The sequence below is a fragment of the Ambystoma mexicanum genome, chromosome 13 (genome assembly GCF_040938575.1).
Source record: "Ambystoma mexicanum isolate Mex_15411 chromosome 13, UKY_AmexF1_1, whole genome shotgun sequence".
Classification (NCBI taxonomy): domain Eukaryota; kingdom Metazoa; phylum Chordata; class Amphibia; order Caudata; family Ambystomatidae; genus Ambystoma; species Ambystoma mexicanum.
The window spans coordinates 228,979,657-228,999,546 of record NC_090938.1 but is presented as its reverse complement, the minus strand read 5'-3'; the positions used below and the strand labels follow the sequence as shown (position 1 = coordinate 228,999,546).

Below are 19,890 nucleotides of genomic sequence, written 5' to 3'. Positions count from 1 at the left end.
TGGGTTATGCCCACAAGTCCATGGGAGGAAGTCATCTTTGAAAGATCTTCCCTGTTGCTTGGATTTCGACGTCAGGCTTTCAGCGGTCAGTCGACAACTCTGGCGGTTGCTTGGAAGTTGCTAGGACGTCCTTTGAATTCCTCTTCAGATCTTCAGTCCAGTGGTCAACTCTGTGGCTCAGCTTCAGGATCCTAACCTTTTATGGAGGAAAACTGGCTAAATCCACCAATCACCAGATAACCCTCTCATGCAAATCTGGAGGTTGGCTATCAGTTTAAACTGTTTACAGGCAGGCACACTGCAGTAGAAAGACCAGGGGAGATTTGGGCACCACCCACACTTCCTGTCCTTTCAGGCATTCAGAGAGCCTTGACAGGCTTTCCAAGGGAAGCCTGCCAAAGACAAAAGACTCATCACGACCTCCCCCACACAGGCAGGCAGAGGAAGGCTCAAGTAACAACAAGTCATCTTGAAAAGGGCTTTAAAAAGTACAGCCACCATTTTAGGCAAATGGAGACCCTAGTGTCCGTGTCGCAGCTGCAAAGGTAGCCTGTGACAAAAGTCCACCAAAGGTTGTGTAAAAAGATAAAAAGGTACATTGCCATCAGCTTGTCAGATGGACTTGTTAGAGTAACGTGAAGATACTGGTACAGTGTGAAAAGGGAGACAATGGGCCTCATTACGAGTCCGGCGGTAACCGAGGTGGTAAAACCGCCTTGTTACCACCGGACTCGTATTACCATTCGGGAATCACGGAGGTGGAATGGTGTTACTCCCCATTCCCATTGAGTCCTATGGGACTCATTGGGAATGGGGATCATGGAAACACCGGCAGCATCTCGTAATGCTGCCGGTGTTTCCTCGGCCGCCTGCAGGCGGGCGGTGTTAAACCCGCCAGGTCAAACCTGGCGGGAACATTACCTCCCGCCTGCAGGAGTCGGGATCAGGCAGTCCGGGTTTACCGCCACCGTTATTTCCAGACCGCCTGATTTGTAATGAGGCCCAATGTTTCCTCTCAGCACTCCACATAAGGAAGATTGTTGATGTTCAGACTTTGATCCTTTCCCATAAGATTGGACTTTAAAACCACGTTGGCACTATTTCTGGACTGTGCCCAGTGCATCTGTATCTTTTTAGAGATATGGGCCCTCATTCCGAGTATGGTGGTAGCCATGGAGCAATTAGCTCCATGGCTGCCTCCCATACCGGTACCGCCTCCTGTGTTGTTCAATGGGGATTTACCGGTCCATTCCGACCCTGGAGGGACCGGTAACTCCCCATTGAACAAACCATTCCCCATTCCCATTGAGCCCCCCAAAGGGCTCAATGGGAATGGGGAGAGCGCAAATAACGGGCTCGCGAATGGCAAACCCGTTATTTGCGCCCTGGCCTGCTAACGGGACCCGTAAGAGACGTGTGGTCCGACCACACGTCCCTTACGGTTCCCGTTAGGGGACCACGGAATCGGGCGGTAGGGTATTACCGGCACCAGTCTCTTTACCGGTGGCCGGTATCCCCTACCGCCGGACTCGGAATGAGGGCCATGGTCTCCGAATCTGGACATATGATTCCAGATGTTAACTCCAGATCTGGAACACAATATTTCAAAGGTTACGGCCAGAAACAGTCTAAATATTCCAGATACGGCCTCCAGAATGGGACTCATTATATGCTCCTTAGATACCCTCTGGGAACCCACCTCAGTCACAGCTTTCCTGGCTGATTTGTAATATTATGTTGGAATTAGTAATGTTATATTGTTTTGTTCTGTTTTATCTTAATATCGGTTCTAACACAGTGCACCGAAATAGTGTTCACTTCTTAGATGCCAGATCAGCTTTTTTTTAGCTATTTCACTCCCACAACGTTTATTACTTTGTTATATTATCTTGTTTTCTTAATTTTATTTTATTTCATTGTATCTGCCATGCTTAGCATGGGTGAGGGTGCCTGGCCTCACAAGTGGACTCTTGGGTGTCTCGTTTCCTGGACCGAGTCAGCAACACATTGTTTTCATCCCTCGCAGTTACGTACTGCCGATAGTGGCAGTGTGCTATATAGCTCCACTCTACTGTTAGCCGGGGATTGAACTAGTGTGACACCACAGATATAAAATTGGTAGGAACCGCAGGACGTGCAGCGGACTAGCGCAGTGACTTGACGCCAAAGTTAAGCCTGTCTGTGCGTGTCTGGGTCCGGCCGGGCTCTGGGCTTGGGATGTATCTGATCAGTCTAATGGGGTGTTTAGGCAAATCGATAGTTCAAATAATGGTTTCTATACCCAAGCTTTGCTGTGTGCTTTAGTGCCTGTGAAACCATATGGCTTATGTCTTGGATTCGTGCCCCTTCTATCACTTCCCCATCTCCATTATGTGCTTTGTTCTTGTTACTCTTTAATGCTTTCCCTTTAGTAACCCTTTGGCTTGATGTTTTTGATCTTCTTTCATCAAATGAGCCAGATTTTGTCTGTGTTACGGAAACTTAGATTTCCGACACTTGGGCACCTGACCTTATTAAGCTTTACCATCTGCCTATGTAAATATTTATGCAGACTGAGTTGCTACCCACAGATGTGGAGGAGTCGCTATTATATTCAAATGGCACCTACAATGCTCCAGCATTATACTTTCTTCTAATATTTAGATGGAACACCTGTTGGTTAGGGTCTCATTTTCACCTATACATAAGCTGTATTTTTTTATTGTTTACCGTACCCCAAGAGTAGACCCACTGTTTGTAGAGGCCTTTGCTGATCTGGTTGCAGATTTGCAATTCAAATAAGCTTCTCGTTATATTGTTGGTGATTTTAACTTATGGTCTGATGATCTTTCTGATCGTCATGCATCTAAATTAATCAATTCACTGGCAGATTTTCCAACTGTTACAATTTGTAAAGGCCTCACTCATATTAAAGGCCATACTTTGGATTTAATCTTTTGAACAGAAAATGCATTTAGAGTCCATTTGTGTTTGCAATTTGTCTGAGTGTGTAATGTTTTAGTGCCATTCACAGTAATTATTCCTCAGTGCCCATCGGTGGTTAGACCATCAATTGCACCACAACGCTCATGGAGACAAGTTGATCTTTCTGATTTGTCAACTCAGATTCGGGTACAGTGTAAGTAGTCTTTTTTTACCTCTGCCTCTGGCGCATTAGCTGTGATGCAGGATGCTTTCAAACATGTGGCTGATGACTTAGTCCCTCTTAAAACTGGTAACAAGACATGGAGAAAATCTGCTCTGTAGTTTACGGAATCACTACACTTGGCCAAACTTCTATATAGGTAAGCCGAAAAAGTTGGGTGTACTGGATACAGACTAGAGGATGAAGTCATATTAAAAGCTTGCCACTTGAAGTATCATCAATCTATAAAAGCAGCTTAAACTGCCTTCTTTATCACCTGGATTTCCGAAGCTCTAAATCAACCTAAAGAATTTATGTCAGTTTTCAGGGAACTCTCATCTCCTAGTCTAAATTCTTCTTCTGTGCCCTCTTCGCAGGCTCTCTGTGATTCGATTTATGATTTTTTTTTATCAAGAAGATTATTATTATCAGGAAGAAAATATCAGTTTCTGAAGAAACTACTGTACTATCTCTTTCTACTTTGCTGCCTAGGCCATTGCCCAATGGTGCAACTTTTTCAACATTTAACCCCACGTCTGAGGATCAAATTTGCAAAATTATCCTGCAGTTGAAATCTTGTTCTCAATTGGATCCTATTCCACTGGAAGTATTAAAAAATATCAGCCTAAAGGGGTCAATAGATAACCTCTTTTGTGACCCTAGTTGTAAATTCCCAATTGTCACAGGGTGTCATTCCACCTAGTCACAAACACGCCCTTGTGACACCTCTGTTAAAAAAACACTTTGGATCCTACATCTCCAGCCAATTTTCAGCCTATTTCCCTCCTTAGATTTCTTATGAATTTGCTTGACGCTATAGTCACATCTCAGCTGATTAATCCTTTAGAGGAAGCCCCTGTTCTTAATCCCTACAAATCAGGCTTTCAACCATCCATGGGCAGTGAAGCAGTCCTTGGGTCCGTTGTCAATGACCTTGCCAGAATATGGGACCAGGATGCGGTGGGATTTATGATTTTGCTGTGCTTGCAGGTGGGGGTTACAGACACAGTCCTATGGCTTAGGTCTTTTCTTTCTGATGGAACCCAGACACTGTCACTCCCGCCGTTTAAATGACCCCTTATTCCATAACTTGTGGGGTTCCACAGGGGTCTGCTATCTTCCCCTTACTTATCAACGTTTATGTTCGTCCTTTAGCCAACTTGATACAGGATCATGGGTGTCATTTTATGCTTACACAGATGACACCCAGCATAGTTTGAGAGTGGATCAAAATATTAACCAAAGCCGCTTCACGCTTGGAGGGTTGTTTTGCAGCCATTGGCAACTGGATGAATTACAACTGGCTAAAACTTAATAGAGACAAAACTGCGGTCCTAGTAGTCGGTTCTTAGGCCTCTGAGTCGCTTTGGGACACATATTTCTGGCCCTCTTCTTTGGGTGCACTTCCTTCACAGGTGGATTGTGTAAAGGATCTCATGGTCGAAATGACGGCCTGCCTTTCCCCGGACCTTCAGGTTAGCACCTGATGTAGCTCAGGTTTTTTAAGCTAAAAACGTTGTCATTACTTTTCTACCTCTCGACTTGAGAGGGCCTGTGGTCGCAGCTGCCATCATGGGAATCCTGGATTATTGTAGTGTCACTCTGCTGGCCCAACTGAAATATTAACTGAGAAGAGTGCAAATTGTACAAAATTCAGCAGCTTGGTTGGTTGCCGGTCAACCGACGGATGGTAATTTTATTTGCAGTTTTGAACAAACTCCACTGGCTCCCAGTTGAGGGTAGAGTCAAGTTCAAGGCTCTTTTCCTGGTGCATCAAACCTTATATGGTTAAGGGGACCTTTATCTTTGTGAGAAGATTGTTCCATATGTATCTGCTAGAGACCTTTGCTCAGTTAATATTCCAAATCTCCTTGGCCCACGGGCCAAGAAGACAACTGTTAGGGGCTGGGCTTTTTCAGTTGCAGCCACCTCCCTCTGGAACGCCCTCCCCTTTGCCTCGAGGTTGATGGATGACTATTCCAGGTTCTGAAACATTTCCCTATCCTAAGTAGCATAAATGCCTTCTTTTCGTATTCCGTAGTCCTTTTCTCTTGGGTGACTCCTCTGAGCCATTCTGGTCACAGCACCAAGATACCTCTGGGTGATAGCTGCGCTAACTCAAGTATTTGTAACATAAAATACCATAACATTATCTCCCAAACAGAACACCATATTCCAACATGTGAACTTCAGGCCTGGACATATTATTCAAAAGCTTACTTCTGGAACTGGGCAAAATATTCCAGATAAGGTCCTCGGAATTGGAAACATTAATCCACATGTAGTCTCCAGCAGTGGACCCCATATTTCAGATGAGTCCGAAATGCGTGATATTTGACTTACCTTCTGTGCATGTTATGCCTTTCTCTTTGTTGCTAGTGTTAATGTGGTTTTCTTTTTAGTCCATGTGATGTGATTATCCCAAGATTCCTCTAATGATTGCTACCTTTAAGACCTCACTCATCATCCTGCACTTCTGCTGAATGGGCTGGAATTATAGCTTTAGGATTGGCTACATGAACAAACCTTGGCTTCCACCTACCTAACCAGTATCCTAGCCTCTCCAAAAATAATTTGATTGGCCTCCGCCTCCGGTGGTTTCAATCCTGCAAAGGATCTTTTTATCATTCACAGATAGATTCATGAGTGGGACATGTGATACAAAAGGTGGGCACGGTGAAGTGATTTAGGAAGTCAGCAAGTTGTTGCTTATTGTATTGTCAACCATGAAGGAGCAGAATTGTGAAATTGGGGTCCATCAGACATATCAGACCTTAGCTTTCCATGGATGGTGATACCCTTTTCTGTTTATGATTTTGTGTCTTCTAGACATGTAGATGAGTTCTTATTCTAGGAACCTTAAAGCAGCCTTGTGTATTATATTGGTTTAACATAATCCCACAACCCAATCAAATCCATTGAATGTCACACTTTGCAGAAGGACCATTATACGTTAAGCATTACACTATCTACTTGTGAACTCTGGTCTGAACTGGAGAAGGTTCTGCTTTGTGTGACACTGAAATCATGTTTCCTGTTGTGTAGATTGGCGGTATCTGCCTCCTTGCAGTTGGCATCTGGGTAGTAGCCGACCCTTATGGCTTTCAGAGTATCGTGACGTCCAACCCGTTATTGACTGCTGGGGCCTACATCATACTAATAGTAGGAGTGGTGCTGTCTCTGCTGGGATTTCTTGGATGCTATGGAGCCATCCGGGAGAACAAGATCCTACTAATGGCGGTAAGTGAATAGATCTAACGAGCCAACTCTGTGTTATGGTACCCTGGAAATAATATCCAAATAGTAAAAAAAAACAATAACATTTAAGAGGTAGAAATATATAAAAGGAATTGTATAATATGTAAATGGTAAAAATAAGAAATAAAATGAAGTAAGAAAAAGAGTGTTATCCAAAATGAATTATAAAAATAAAAAGGATGAAAGTTAGAGTATAATAAAAGAAATAAAGCAATTCAAATAATACTTTAAATTATCATGCAATCGGATTTATAAATAAAATAAATACTTCAGATCAAGGGAAGGAATATACAGTACAGTGATGGGATGGCCATAAAGTCCACTGCAATCCTTAAAAACTTGAATAATATATTAAAACTATGAAACTAGCGTGAACCCACCAAATAAGAGATCATTATATGTCAGTCTTTCTAGCCGCTCATAACTTGAAAGATGTTTTTAAATACTATGTCAAAAATATGTTATTTAAGACTAAAATAGTGGAAATGAAACTAAATAAACTAATTATCTATACTCATAAAAAAATCGAAAAATATGAAACCAACATTAACTAATAAAAATGATTTTTTTTCAACTAAACTTTATCAACATGAAGAAAAACATTTACAAGAAAGTACCAACAATTTGAAGAGAGTTGAGATGTTAAACATTTTTTTTAAAGAATGTGTTATTTGCTATGAAAATTACAATTCAGGATATACATGTGAACATATTCTGACATATTCATCACATGCTCTTCATAAATACTTACGAAATCAAACTATCTTTATATGTGAAAAAAAAGTTTTTCTTAAGTAAACAGCAAATGCATACTAAATGTTTCTTTTATTTATGAACTAGAATCCAGTTTTCCAACTTGAAAACGAATATATAGTTCAGTGTGGCCTGCTAAATGAAGTACAAATAACACAGTCAATACATTTTTGACATATTTAAGAAAGCTATGAAACCATTACTCCTTATGCAGTGTTCTTCATATGCCAGGTAAGAACACGCAAGGCAAACAGTGGTCATTTACATCAGGTTCGAAGAGAAGTTATTGAAGGGTACATTGAAACTGTTCAAATGTGGTCAGTTCTTCAGTCAAATCCCTTGTTAAATGTGACTTCCACCCGTGGAGCCTTAGAAGTATTCAGAAGTATTCTTTCAATTACTGATGGTGTTTTCTTTGCTTGCACATCTCTCTGAACCCCTCCCGCCAACTCCCTACACTCCGATTGGGACTTTTCTGAATCCAGTTGCTACTTTGTCTGACTTTTATTCTTTGACTTGAAAGACAGAAAACTATAAAGCCCGTCTTCTTAACACTTTATTTACTTACATTCTATTTGCCATTGAATGCATTAACTCCCTAAACGTGTAAACATGGATGTATTCGAATAATGGAATGGCGTCCACATTTTTTTATAATGGAATTCTATAACTTACTGTCCAAGAACATTAACCGAACCCCTGAAGGTGGGGTCTTAAGAGTGACCGCACACACACAGGACACACACAAGGGACATTTAGTAAAAGGAATATACACATTCATTTACTTACATTCTATTTGCCATTGAATGCATTAACTCCCTAAACGTGTAAACATGGATGTATTCGAATAATGGAATGGCGTCCACATTTTTTTATAATGGAATTCTATAACTTACAGTCCAAGAACATTAACCGAACCCCTGAAGGTGGGGTCTTAAGAGTGACCGCACACACACAGGACACACACAAGGGACATTTAGTAAAAGGAATTGTAAACGTACGAGACACTGAGTTAAGTTTCAAGGATAGGCATTTAGTGTAGGTTAGCTGGACTTTGAATTAGACCTGTATTCCACTCTGAGTATTGCAGGTTAACTCGCTAGTAGTGCCATCTCCTTGGGTTTTTGTAGTTCCATTTTAATGAACATCTTCTCTATTTTATGAGCTACATTCTCCAGGCTCCAGCAGCAGAAGAAGCAGACTGGACTGCTCTGACCGCAGACATCCTCATTCAGCGTTGCTGCCTGCAGCACCCATATTTATAATCAGATCACTATCATGACCGCCCAATCTACCGCTTCCCCCTTGAGACTCTTGTGGTCAGCCTGAGCACTCAGAGGAATTCTGCTTACACTTTCCTTCCCTGATCCACCATCAACCCCTGACCCAATGATCCACGGTCTGCCTTAGGATCTACTCACCAGTGGTTGGTGGCATTCTGGTGGCATTGATCTGGGTATCTCTCCTGCAGTTTTCAAGTTGTTCCATTTTCATTTAAAGCCGCGTAATACTCTCCACTGCACATTGTTGAAATTTGATGATTGAGGGGTCACCTGAAATTTTCCAGTGGCTCCCAATCCACTGTCTATTTTAACCACTCCTGTCACCCTTCCTGCCAAAGGCTCGTGGAGATTCTACCACAGTGGCAGCATTGAGTTGTTGCTATGATTAGCCCACCGGGCGATGATGGATCACGGAAAGCTTTTCTTGTATTATCTGAGCTAGGAGTCTCCCTGGAGAAGCCTCTCTACGACTGGAATGATGAGTGCTCTGCTGAAGCCCTAAAAAGTAGTCATCGGTCACTTTCTTCATTAATTTCAAGCAGAGCAAGACAATCTTCTCTGTTCGTAGTCATTTCTGACAGGTTACCAGAAAACGACTGGCAAGAGAAACCTTGCATCCCAGCATCATGTGTGGCCGTGCCCTGTGGCATTGTTCCCGGCCCCGCACCGTCACCCTGTGGGAGCTCATGCAACAATCGTGCAATGGAACATTTTTCTGCCACAGGTGGTGGCCTTCCTGCCTCCTTTAGGAACACTGGGCCCTTTAACGAACCTCCTGATGGCCGGCCACGCCTCCATTAGCGCCAAGGTACTGCATGTGAATGTGCCGCACCTTTCCCTAGCCTCATCTTGGAGTAGCCAGAGCTGGTCTGCCCCGTAGGTCAAGGGAGGCCTTGCTACTTACTGCCCATGAAGCCATCTTGCCCTAGATGCTCCATCCAAGGCAGAGGCAACACTGCTCGGTTCTCTGTCGCTATTCTTTCTTCAGCTCAGTCACTTCACTCTGCCCAACAGAGATCCCTCTGCAACATCCAGACAAAGAGTGCGTCTCCAGAGCCCTGGGCATGCCCCTCCAGGCTGAATAGAGGAGCAAAAGCCAGTAGCTCAATGACCCAGCGGCCATCTTCCAACTCAGTGTACGCCCCTAGATAGCACCATGTTAAACCTCTCCCAGCCTTGTTGTGGGCACAAACTGAGTATATAAGGTAAGTCAAATTAGGGTTTGGTGGACTCCCACATATAATTGAGGTAAACAACAGCAGAATTGTGCCATTGCTTAACACATCTCGAATTGAGATGATATTAGGCTTCTGGGCTCAGAATGAAGAAGTGAAGAATTGTGCATTTTGTGGATCACTTTTGTCTCTGTCAGAAATAGGCACGAGAGGCCCCATAAAACAGTGTCCTATATCCCAAATGTGACATTGAAAAGTCCCCAGTTCTTCATCAGTAGGACTCTAGAGGAATACTGTACAAGGAATACTGTACAACGTACTTCACAATGTCATAACATCACCAATAAATGCTGTCAAATGACAACTGCGAAATGGAAAATAGAGCGTAGCGGAACAGAGAGGAGCAAAGGAGGAGAGGCGAGAGAGAGGCAGAGAGAAGGAAGATGAAAAGAAAGAGGGAGGAGCAAAGTCAAAAGAGCAGGCAGGGCAATGAAGTGGATTGGCGAGGAGGCAGAGGGAGCAAGGGGGAAAGAGATGAAGGGCAGCAAGAGAGAACTACGAAGCAGGGTTAATAGGAAGAGAGTACGAGAAGAGATGAAGAGTTGATGATGAAAAAGAGAGGAAATGACCGAGAAGAATGGATGAGAGGAAGAGAGAAAGTGGATGAGAGAAGTAGAAAGAGTAGCAGAGAAGAGTAGAGGAGAAAGGGGAGACCAGAGCCAAGGAAATGAGTGGAACAGCAAAGAGAGCAAGAAACGAGGTAGCAGAAGGGGGATGGGGGGTTGGAGGAGTGTAGTATCCTGGGTCAGGTAATAAGACAAGGAACAGGAAGCAACTTAGCAGTATAGAGGTGGGAGAGAAGGTAGCATGCATCCACCCTGGTCCCTGTTTTATCTCCAAGTCCTTAACTGACATTCTCAGAACCTCGAGGTGTCCTGGGTTGCACATACCTCATAGCATTCTAAAAGGCCTCTCACTGCAAACACTCAAGACTCATACACTCTAGTCACTATAAGGAGGAAAGGGAGGGGAGCGAGAGACAGAACCCCAGGACCTTGGTTGTAAGCAAGAGAATGAAGGGGCTTAAAATGGCAGCGAAAGCTGCTGAAGGTCTGGAAAGCGAGGTTTCCCATTATCACCAAGCGAGGACGCCTGACAGTCCCTGGAGTCTGGCCCTTTGTGGCACATACCCATGACTGACACAGTTGGAATACCTGTAGGTGGCGATACCTCGAAGCAGGGTCCAACTGAACCAACACAACATCCTGAGACGTCCTGTGACAACCAAGAAAGAGCCAGCAAAAACCAACAAAAAGTCTGGGACACTATAAATCCCAGAGATTGAGTGACTGTGTACCGCCAGGAAGGCCGACCTGTTTTAGGAAAGAGAGGGAGGGACTGAGGACCTCGGCCTAAAGAAAGTTGACTGGTTTGTGAAGGCCCTCAAACCTTTCCTGTGGACTCATTTAAAGCTGAATCCCTGTTTTGTTTGGTACATTATAAAAAACGAGCATATGTGGACTCGTGTCGTCGCTGGATCACACGACTGTGACATATGCCACATTATCACCGCGCTCCTAATAAACACTATGCATTTGCCCCCAAAAAAAGAAAATAGTTGCAATAATCAACACGATGTGCCTAATAATCGTCGTGAAATGCACCACACAGTTGGCCATGATTTGCACCAAAGGTCACATCAAAAAGGACCAGCCAGTAAAGTCTATGGAATCCAATAAAAAATGATTATGAAATGGAGCTCAGACTGTAAAATATTATGTGAAATCTTGAATCATTGCATTGACTATGGACAGCCCCCTGTAGCCCCCTCCAGCCCCTTCCAACCAACATGCTTGCCACTGTTCAAGAAAATGTAAATTTCCATTCGGGAGATGGTCCTAGGTGCTACTTTGCATTCTGGGCCTTGCAGTTCTGTATTTATAAAAATAGAAATCCAAGACTACACGTGAATGCAAAAAAACAGCACTAACTAACATTTACCGAATGAAATGGGGCATGCTGGCATGTATGGTAGATGGGAGTGAATGAGCGTTGAGTGAATATTTCAGCTGTGAAGTGCTGGCCTATGACTTGGAGCCAACCTGAAATTAGCAATTTCGTATCCCACGCGGGGCCTTTCAACCTTCCAAAGGCAATACATTGAGTTCCATTAAATTGGGTGATGCCAACACCTTTTATAAAAGCACTTAGAAGGGGGCGCTATAATGCATGGCGTGCTCTAAAAGAACAAGAATAGTTATGTTTAAATTCACACTGTTGCATATGAGTTAGCTCAAGTTGAAGAAGGTTTATGTTGAAGTGAACAAAATGTACATAATTGCAACCAAAGCGGGCATTAAGGGGATGTAGAATGTGTGGAGGGCGAAGGGGGGTCCTGGGGGTAGGGAGTGTTGAATGCATAGATTTGAATTGTAAGGGGTTGAAAGCGAAGGAGAAAGAGGCTGGGGCTGCTGTTCACGATGTAACTAAGAGATATTTAATCACACTTACCTGTGGAGCCTTCAGAATACACACCATGGATGAAACCACTGCTTGGCTCTGAGCACCACTGACTCCAGGGAAGGGCAAATCCAGGCTGCACATTTTGTCTCATGAATATTAATGAGGAATATCCTGAAAACCCTTCAGGATCCCGACCCTCGAGGCCTGGAGTTGGACAACTCGTCAAAAGGCTAGTGAAACTTCCTCTGCAGATGTGACATGACTCTCAACCTGTCTGCAGATGTGGCATGAGTCTCAACCTGTCTGCCGATGTGGCATGACTCTCAACCTGTCTTCAGATGTGGCATGAGTCTCAACCAGTCTGCAGATATGGCATGACTCTCAACCAGTCTACAGATGTGGCATGACTCCCAACCTGTATTCAGATGTGGCATGAGTCTCAACCAGTCTGCAAATGTGGCATGACTCTCAACCTGTCTGCCGATGTGGCATGACTCTCAACCTGTCTTCAGATGTGGCATGAGTCTCAACCAGTCTGCAGATGTGGCATGACTCTCAACCAGTCTACAGATGTGGCATGACTCCCAACCTGTCTGCAGATGTGGAATGACATTCAACCTGTCTGCCGATGTGGCATAACTCTCAACCTGTCTTCAGATGTGGCATGAGTCTCAACCAGTCTGCAGATGTGGCATGACTCTCAACCTGTCTGCCGATGTGGCATGACTCTCAACCTGTCTTCAGATGTGGCATGAGTCTCAACAAGTCTGCAGATGTGGCATGACTCCCAACCTGTCTGCAGATGTGGAATGACATTCAACCTGTCTTCAGATGTGGCATGACGCTCAACCTGTCTGCAGATGTGGAATGACATTCAACCTTTCTGCCGATGTGGCATGACTCTCAACCTGTCTTCAGATGTGGCATGAGTCTCAACCAGTCTGCAGATGTGGCATGACGCTCAACCTGTCTGCAGATGTGGAATGACATTCAACCTGTCTGCAGATGGGGCATGACTTGCTCTGCAGATGTGGCATGACTCTCAACCTATTGAGGCTATCAAGAGCGCAAAGTCAACCTGTTTTGGATGGGGATCCAAAGAAATTGCATTAAAAAAAGTAAATACATGTTTCAAAACATCTTCGCGCTGTTCCTTTTTCCCCCAAAATGTCTCTAGTTAATGGACACGTACATAGAACAATGCTACACTCTTCCCGAGGCAAAGATCTGGACCACTGAACATGTACTGGTTTTCAGTGGTGTCCAATATGGGTGGGCAAAATGGCAAATTCTGAGCGAAATGTACCTCACTAATTCAGTGCGCAGAACAAAAATGTCTGTTTCCGCCTTTTTCCTTGCTTCATTTTTTTTTTAGAGCGCCAGAAAATGTTCAGGTTTTATAAGGATTTTTGGGGGAAAACGACATTTCAAATGTTTCCAACGACCTGAAAATGTGTTATTCACTGCGATTTTGTTTTACTAGCCAAACAAACCCTACATTTCAGGGGAAAACCAAATTTTGTCTAATTCTGGCGGCGAAAGGCTCCTTCGACATGGCAAACACCAGGGGAGAGAGTGGGCAGCCCTGCCTGGTACCCCTAGATATATGTATATGGTCGGACCTAGTACCATTGACTCGCAACTGTGTCGTGGGCACTTGATAGTTGGCCATCACCCAGGTGGTAAAATTGGTGTCAAAGAAGAAGTGTTCGAGAACCCCCTGCATATATCCCCAGTCTACCCGATCGAAAGCCTTATGGGCATCCAATGAGATCACGGCCATCCCCACCTTCGTTTTGCGGGCACTTTCAATTACATTTATTGTTCTCCTGATATTGTCATGGGTGCTTCTTCCTGGTATGAATACTGTTTGATCTGGGTTAATTAAAGTCGGGAGGACCATCCCCAGGCTACTAGCCAATACTTTAGTGAATATCTTGCCATCGTTGTTCAGGAGAGATATTGGGCAATATGAATCCAGAGACTCAGGATCCTTCCTGGGCTTATGCAATAAGACTGTGATCGATTCAGCCATTGAGTTGGTAACAGATCTTGTGGATAGGAAGGAGTTAAATAGATTGGCAGTTGGGGAGCTAAAATTCAGGTGTATTTTTTGTATAAATGTGCGGAAAGGCCATCAGGCCCAGGAGTGGTAGATTTAAGGGATTTAATAGATTCAATGATTTCTTCGACATTAATGGCCTCTTCCAGGAATTCCAATAGGGCTGAACTCTGAGGGAAAATAGCACTCAGATATTCTGGCAGCTTATCTAGGACCGTGGGATCACCGGACATTATGGATTTGTGGTGCTTCATCAGTTCATTGATTTTTTCTATTTCGGAGTAGTGCAGCTTCCCATCTTCTCCCCGTATCCTTACGATGTTGTTACGGCTATGCGTCTTTTTTAGTTTCTGCGCTAGGATTTTATTTGGTTTGTTCCCTTTGCTGTAATAGAAATGTTTCGTATATGCCAATGATTTCGCAGTGCGATCAGCGCAGTGCATTTCTAGCGCTAGTTTAGCCTTTCTCAAAGACCTTTCAGCCTTCCTGGTGTAACGTACTTTGAATTCCGCTTCTCGTTGGGACATTTCTTTTTTCAGCTTAGCCATTGCTATATTTGATATTCTTCTGTGCTCAGCCCCTGCACCTATCAGAGCCCCTCTAACCACCGCTTTCATTGTGTCCCAGATGACATTAATAGGGGATGTTTCTGTGGTGTCCTCTGTGAAATAGTTGGTTATTGTATTCTCAACTTCCGCTCTGATTCCTTCGTTTAGTAGTAAGGAGTCATTTAGTTTCCAGTACCGCCGAGTAGGGTTCCTTTGACCTGATATAGCTAGATTAGCAGAAACTGGAGCATGATCAGAGATCATGCAGGTGTGTATTTCTACATTGTTTAAGCATGGGAACAGCGCACCGGAAAGCAAAATAAGGTCTATTCTCGAGTATCCTTTGTGAACATTGGAGTAGTGTGTATAGTCTCTTGAATTGTCATTAAATAACCTCCATGCATCCACGGTCTCTGTTTCTCTGAACAGCTCGCCTAGGGAAAGAGCATGCGTGACATCTGCCGTTGTGGGGGGGAGGGTCTTATCTATTTGCGGGCTTGGTATGGCGTTAAAATCCCCACCGATGAACAAATGGCCTTCTCGGAATGCTAAGATAATCGGAATGAGGTCTTTGATGACACTGTTTTGGGATGTGTTGGGGCTGTAAATTGTAGCAATTGTGATAGGAAGTTCTTTGAAAAAAGCCTTTGTGCAAGAGAAAGCGTCCCTCTGAGTCTCTTCGTATTGTGATTTTTGATAGTGGGACTCTGTCGGTTAACAATATTGCAACCCCTCTTTTCTTTTTCCCTGTTGTAGCGAAGTAGGCTGTCTTATATCGATTGAATCTTATGCGGCATTCTTCTTCCTGTAGCAGGTGGGTTTCCTGGAGTAGCACAATGTCTTCGGATAATTGCTGCAGCTGGTGTTCCACTGAACGGCGCTTTCTTGGCGAATTCATGCCTTGCACGTTCCAGGATAGGATTCGAATCTCGCTCAGATCAGCCATCGCCCGATCTTTCCTGTTGATTATGCATTATATAGTGTTCCCCGCCTGGGACTGTGGGATTGATAAGCGGAATCTGTAGTTGTGTCAAGATGGTATGTGTCTTATTATTATTAATGCACGTTGTGATATTGTTCGGAAGGACGTAGCTTAAGGTGATTAGCGTCAAACACTTTGGATTTGTCCTTTTAAAACCCCTTTCTCCCCCCCACTCCCGAAACCCCCCTCCCAACAATGAACTGGTAGGAGAACCGTCATCCTACTGCCACTGGGGAACTAGTGGCACCAATGCTCTTGCTGATGGCCAACTGGGCCGCCGAATTAACTTTTATTGAAGTGCAGACACTGTTCTCTCTTCATTCACCTGAATGAGTGCAAATTTCCTCCTTTCTCTGTAGATCCATCTTCACTCCCGAATGGAGGCTGACAGGAGATCAAAGCAGTAGATCATTGGAGCCTCCTACGAAGGGTACTCAGCCCACCTCACTGTCTTTCTTCGAGGGGCCCCGAAGTCTGCGCCGTCTATTAGTTTTTGTCCATTCTCCCCCCTTAGCATTCTCTGGGTGGGCATTAGATGTTTCTTCAGCTTCAGATTCCCGTTCTGCTCTCTTTTGCCCCATGAGTTTCTCCGCTTCTTTCATTGACTGAATTTGTCTCTGGGACCCCTCCCACCTGAATTTCACCGAGGTGGGGAATCCCCATTGGTATGGAATTTTCTTTTTGCATAGCCATTCTGTCAGCGGCCGCATCATTTTCCGTTTTTGGAGAGTCGAGTTCGCAAAGTCCTGGTAGAGGGATAATATCCAACCTTGGAAGGTGATTTGATGCATCTGCCTTGCTTCGCGCATTATGGCTTCCTTTATTTGAAAAAAGTGTATTCTAGCCAGGACGTCCGGGGGGAATTTAGATGTTTTCCTGTGGATCGCTCTATGCACCCGATCTAACTCCGAGGGCGCGTCATCCGGAAGGGTAATGATACATCGAAAAAGTTCCGACACATAGGATTTCAGGTCTGCTTCTGGGATAGAGGAGGGAATCCCTCGAATATGGATGTTGTTCCTCCGTGAACGATTTTCTAAATCCTCTTGTTTTGCTTTAAGGATGTTGCATCTAGCTTCGAGGGCAGAAATTCTGTCTCTGTCATGTTCATTTTCAAATCTTTGATCGCAGACCTCGGATTCCAATTCGGAGGTTCGGTGCTCCACTTCCCCCACCCTTTTGTCTAAGGCATTGATTTTCTTTGTAACTTCCTCTGTACTCTTTTGGATTTCCCTAGTCAATTCTGTTAATAGTTCCTGAAGATCGGCTTTGGTGGCTGCTTGTGATGAGTTGGGCCCTGACCCCTCTGGGGTGGGGGCGCCGTTCCCGGTGGGTTCCGCCGGCAGATCCGTTTTTCTAGCTCTATCAGTGGTTGCATTGGCCATGAGGGCGACAATGTCTGTTTGCTTGGTCGACTTCCCACTTTTAGACATATTGGTGTCCGTGGTGCTATATGGCCTGGTTTCAGACTAGGTAAATCTGCTTCTATTTCGTGTGCCGGAGTACTCAGGAACCGGTACTGATCTTCTTCGGTCTCAGAGTTTCTATTGCCCGTCAGGCTGTGACATAGAATGCGCCCTGGAGACTCCTGCCCTGTGGTGAAGTGCATGAGATACAAGTGGGCTATGCTGTTGTCGAGATTGGGACAGGCTGGAGCTAGTGTTAGTGAGAGCTTAATTGTGAGCGCCGATCCCAGGAGTCCATATGCAGCAGGGCAGGGCACCTTCCCCTCCCGACTCCTCACCTCTTTCCGTCAGGTCCGATGCAGATTCTGGTTGCAGCAGATGACAGATTCCAATGCAGGATCCTTGCTACAGGCGGGCCTCCCCACTCCGGATTTCAGTGTAGGGGGCAAACGCTCCCCGTTTGTCCCGCGGGGCGGTGTGTGGTAGCTGTCGTTCATCCCGGAAAGTAAGCGGGTCGAAGGGCTTGATTCACATTGGCAGGTTCTGAGGAGGCAGGGGCGCGGATCCAGCCCCCGAACCTGGGACGCTATTCATTACCGGCCAGACACCTTCTGTGTTTGTTTGGAAGGGGCCCGCGGGTGCCCCTAGACCACAGGGGCTCAGATCAAACCTCCCACTGCCTTGTTGATTCTCCTCCTCACCCCCGAAGGCTGAATAGGGGTATCCCCCGCTGGGTGCAGGGTGCGGGCCGGCGGTCGTGAGGCTGAGATCCCCCACTCATTCCGCAGCTCCAGGTTTCATGAACCACGGGCTCTCGCGGCTCGGGAGGAAGAGAATCTGTCCGCTCGATGTCTGCGAAGCTGCTATGAGCGAAGCGCTTCTAAGGAGATTGTAAGAAATATTTGGCGGCTTCAGTTGGATTGCAGCGGTACCTGTCCGATTTCATGCTGTCGGTTCCTCCGTGCAACGAAGAGCGGCGGCCATCTTGGGAGCTAGTAGGTTCTTCGTGATAGAGAAGCCTGAAACCCTGTCAAATTGGCTTTGATTCGGGAAACCGCCAGCACGACAGCCGCAGGGAAGCATCTGACATCGTATATGTCGATTGTAGCCTTTAACGGGTCCGCAGACTGGAGTGAATTAGTTGTGGTGCATTGGGCCAGTTGGAGCTCTCAGGAAGCCATGCCGTCCACGCTGTCTCCTAGCCACGCCCCTCTTAGGAATGCACAGTCCAATTGCATGCTTTTCTGACCTTTTCAATTTGCGCCCCAAGGGAGACACAGCCATCCCTGACTTTTAAGTTGACATTACTTTACCTTCTGACCCTTCAAATCCGGAATTTAAAAAGGGAATTTCAATCACAACAAGAACCAGAATGCACAGCCATGTGCAATGAAAATAAACCTAATGACTACCTCGCAGCTGACTCACTTGATTGGTCAAATATGGACAATTTCACTGCTTGTTCTTCAAGTAGAACATACTTTTTGACATGAGTGGTCACCCCAGGGTAGGACAAGGCTGGGCGTGACAAGAAAGACCATCCCTGCTCAGAAGAGAATGGGGTTATATACTGGAGAGCAAGGATGTGAGACTTACACCTGCTTATAATCACTTTCAGCAATTCCAAGCAATAAATTATATATAAATAGCTATGTACAAGATGTGAGTCCAATGTAAACATGGTAATAATATTGTTTTTTAATATAGATATCTATGCTGAATTCCCTAAGCTTCTAGGCACTCAATGGAGTTTCAGATGCCCAATTTACTGTACTCAATGTTTCAATCACCAATAGTACATGGGCAAAGTACTCCCTGAAGGAATTGGAACCTCTTTCTCCAGGGTGCACACAGACCTCTGAAACAAGCACTTAACTAGCTGAGCTTTTGTGCAGGCTATCTTCGAGGGGGGATGGACAGGATCAGATATCCCTTCAATGTGCCCTTTGCTGGGGATAAACATGTTCTAGGTGGAGCAGCCACACCGGCGCAGTCTGTAGCAACGACCTTCTGTTTTCCCTGCTGTCACTAACATGCCTTCTTTCTCTTCCAGTTCTTTGTGCTTCTTCTGGCCATGTTCATCGTGGAGCTTGTTGGCGCCATCCTCGCACTGACCTACAAAAACCAGGTGGGTGCATGTCTTGTGAAAACTCTGTACGGCAAAGCAAGTGATCATCAACTCCCTTCTGTGCACCTGCCTCCCACACCTCACTCAGTCCCGGTGTTTGTGGGCACTCTGGGTAAGATCTTGCATAGCTGTGTCTTTGCCCTGCAGTCCTGGTCTCAGAAGGGACCAGCTTCCACAAGGCCACAGATATATCAGAATGTTGGTTCCAGACTCAAGGGTAGCGGGGGCTGCTGGCTCAGGAATGGTACTCAGTGTTTCACCTATAGTCCGAAGCCGAACCCATCTGAGAGACTCTTTAGTGAAATCCAGCTAACTACGTCTGGGTGTTGGTACCCATGGACTAGGAGGTGATCAGTGGTAGATCCTCAAGATGGCGCAAGTGTTATGCAAAGTTTGTATGCAGTACCCTTTGGGACCACTACACACAACTAGGACTACAGGTGTAAGCAAAACCAACCTTTGGTATAGGTCTGTACTACACAGTTTTGGTAGCAGAGCTGAGCAGCCAGGCTTATCTCAATAGGGAATGTGAGCTGTAATGATAATACACAGAGGTCTACAATCACAAGTGTTCAAACAAACTTTTACACTCAAGGTTTCTTTGATAAATACTTATTAAATAATTTATCTGTCAGTTATAAAACATTCATAAAAAGGAGGCAATTATATATCACACACAAATACACTTAAACACTATTTCAGAAATAC

At 44.9% G+C, this 19,890-nt stretch overlaps 1 protein-coding gene across 1 annotated transcript in view; it reads left to right on the top strand.

Moving 5' to 3' along the window:
• Nucleotides 1-19,890, top strand: part of LOC138520122 (tetraspanin-18-like) — a 473,481-nt gene that overhangs the window by 207,355 nt on the left and 246,236 nt on the right. The window contains exons 3-4 of the mRNA XM_069632620.1: nt 6,170-6,364; nt 19,108-19,182. Coding sequence (XP_069488721.1) covers nt 6,170-6,364; nt 19,108-19,182 — 270 coding nt within the window. The remainder of the gene's footprint in view (nt 1-6,169; nt 6,365-19,107; nt 19,183-19,890) is intronic.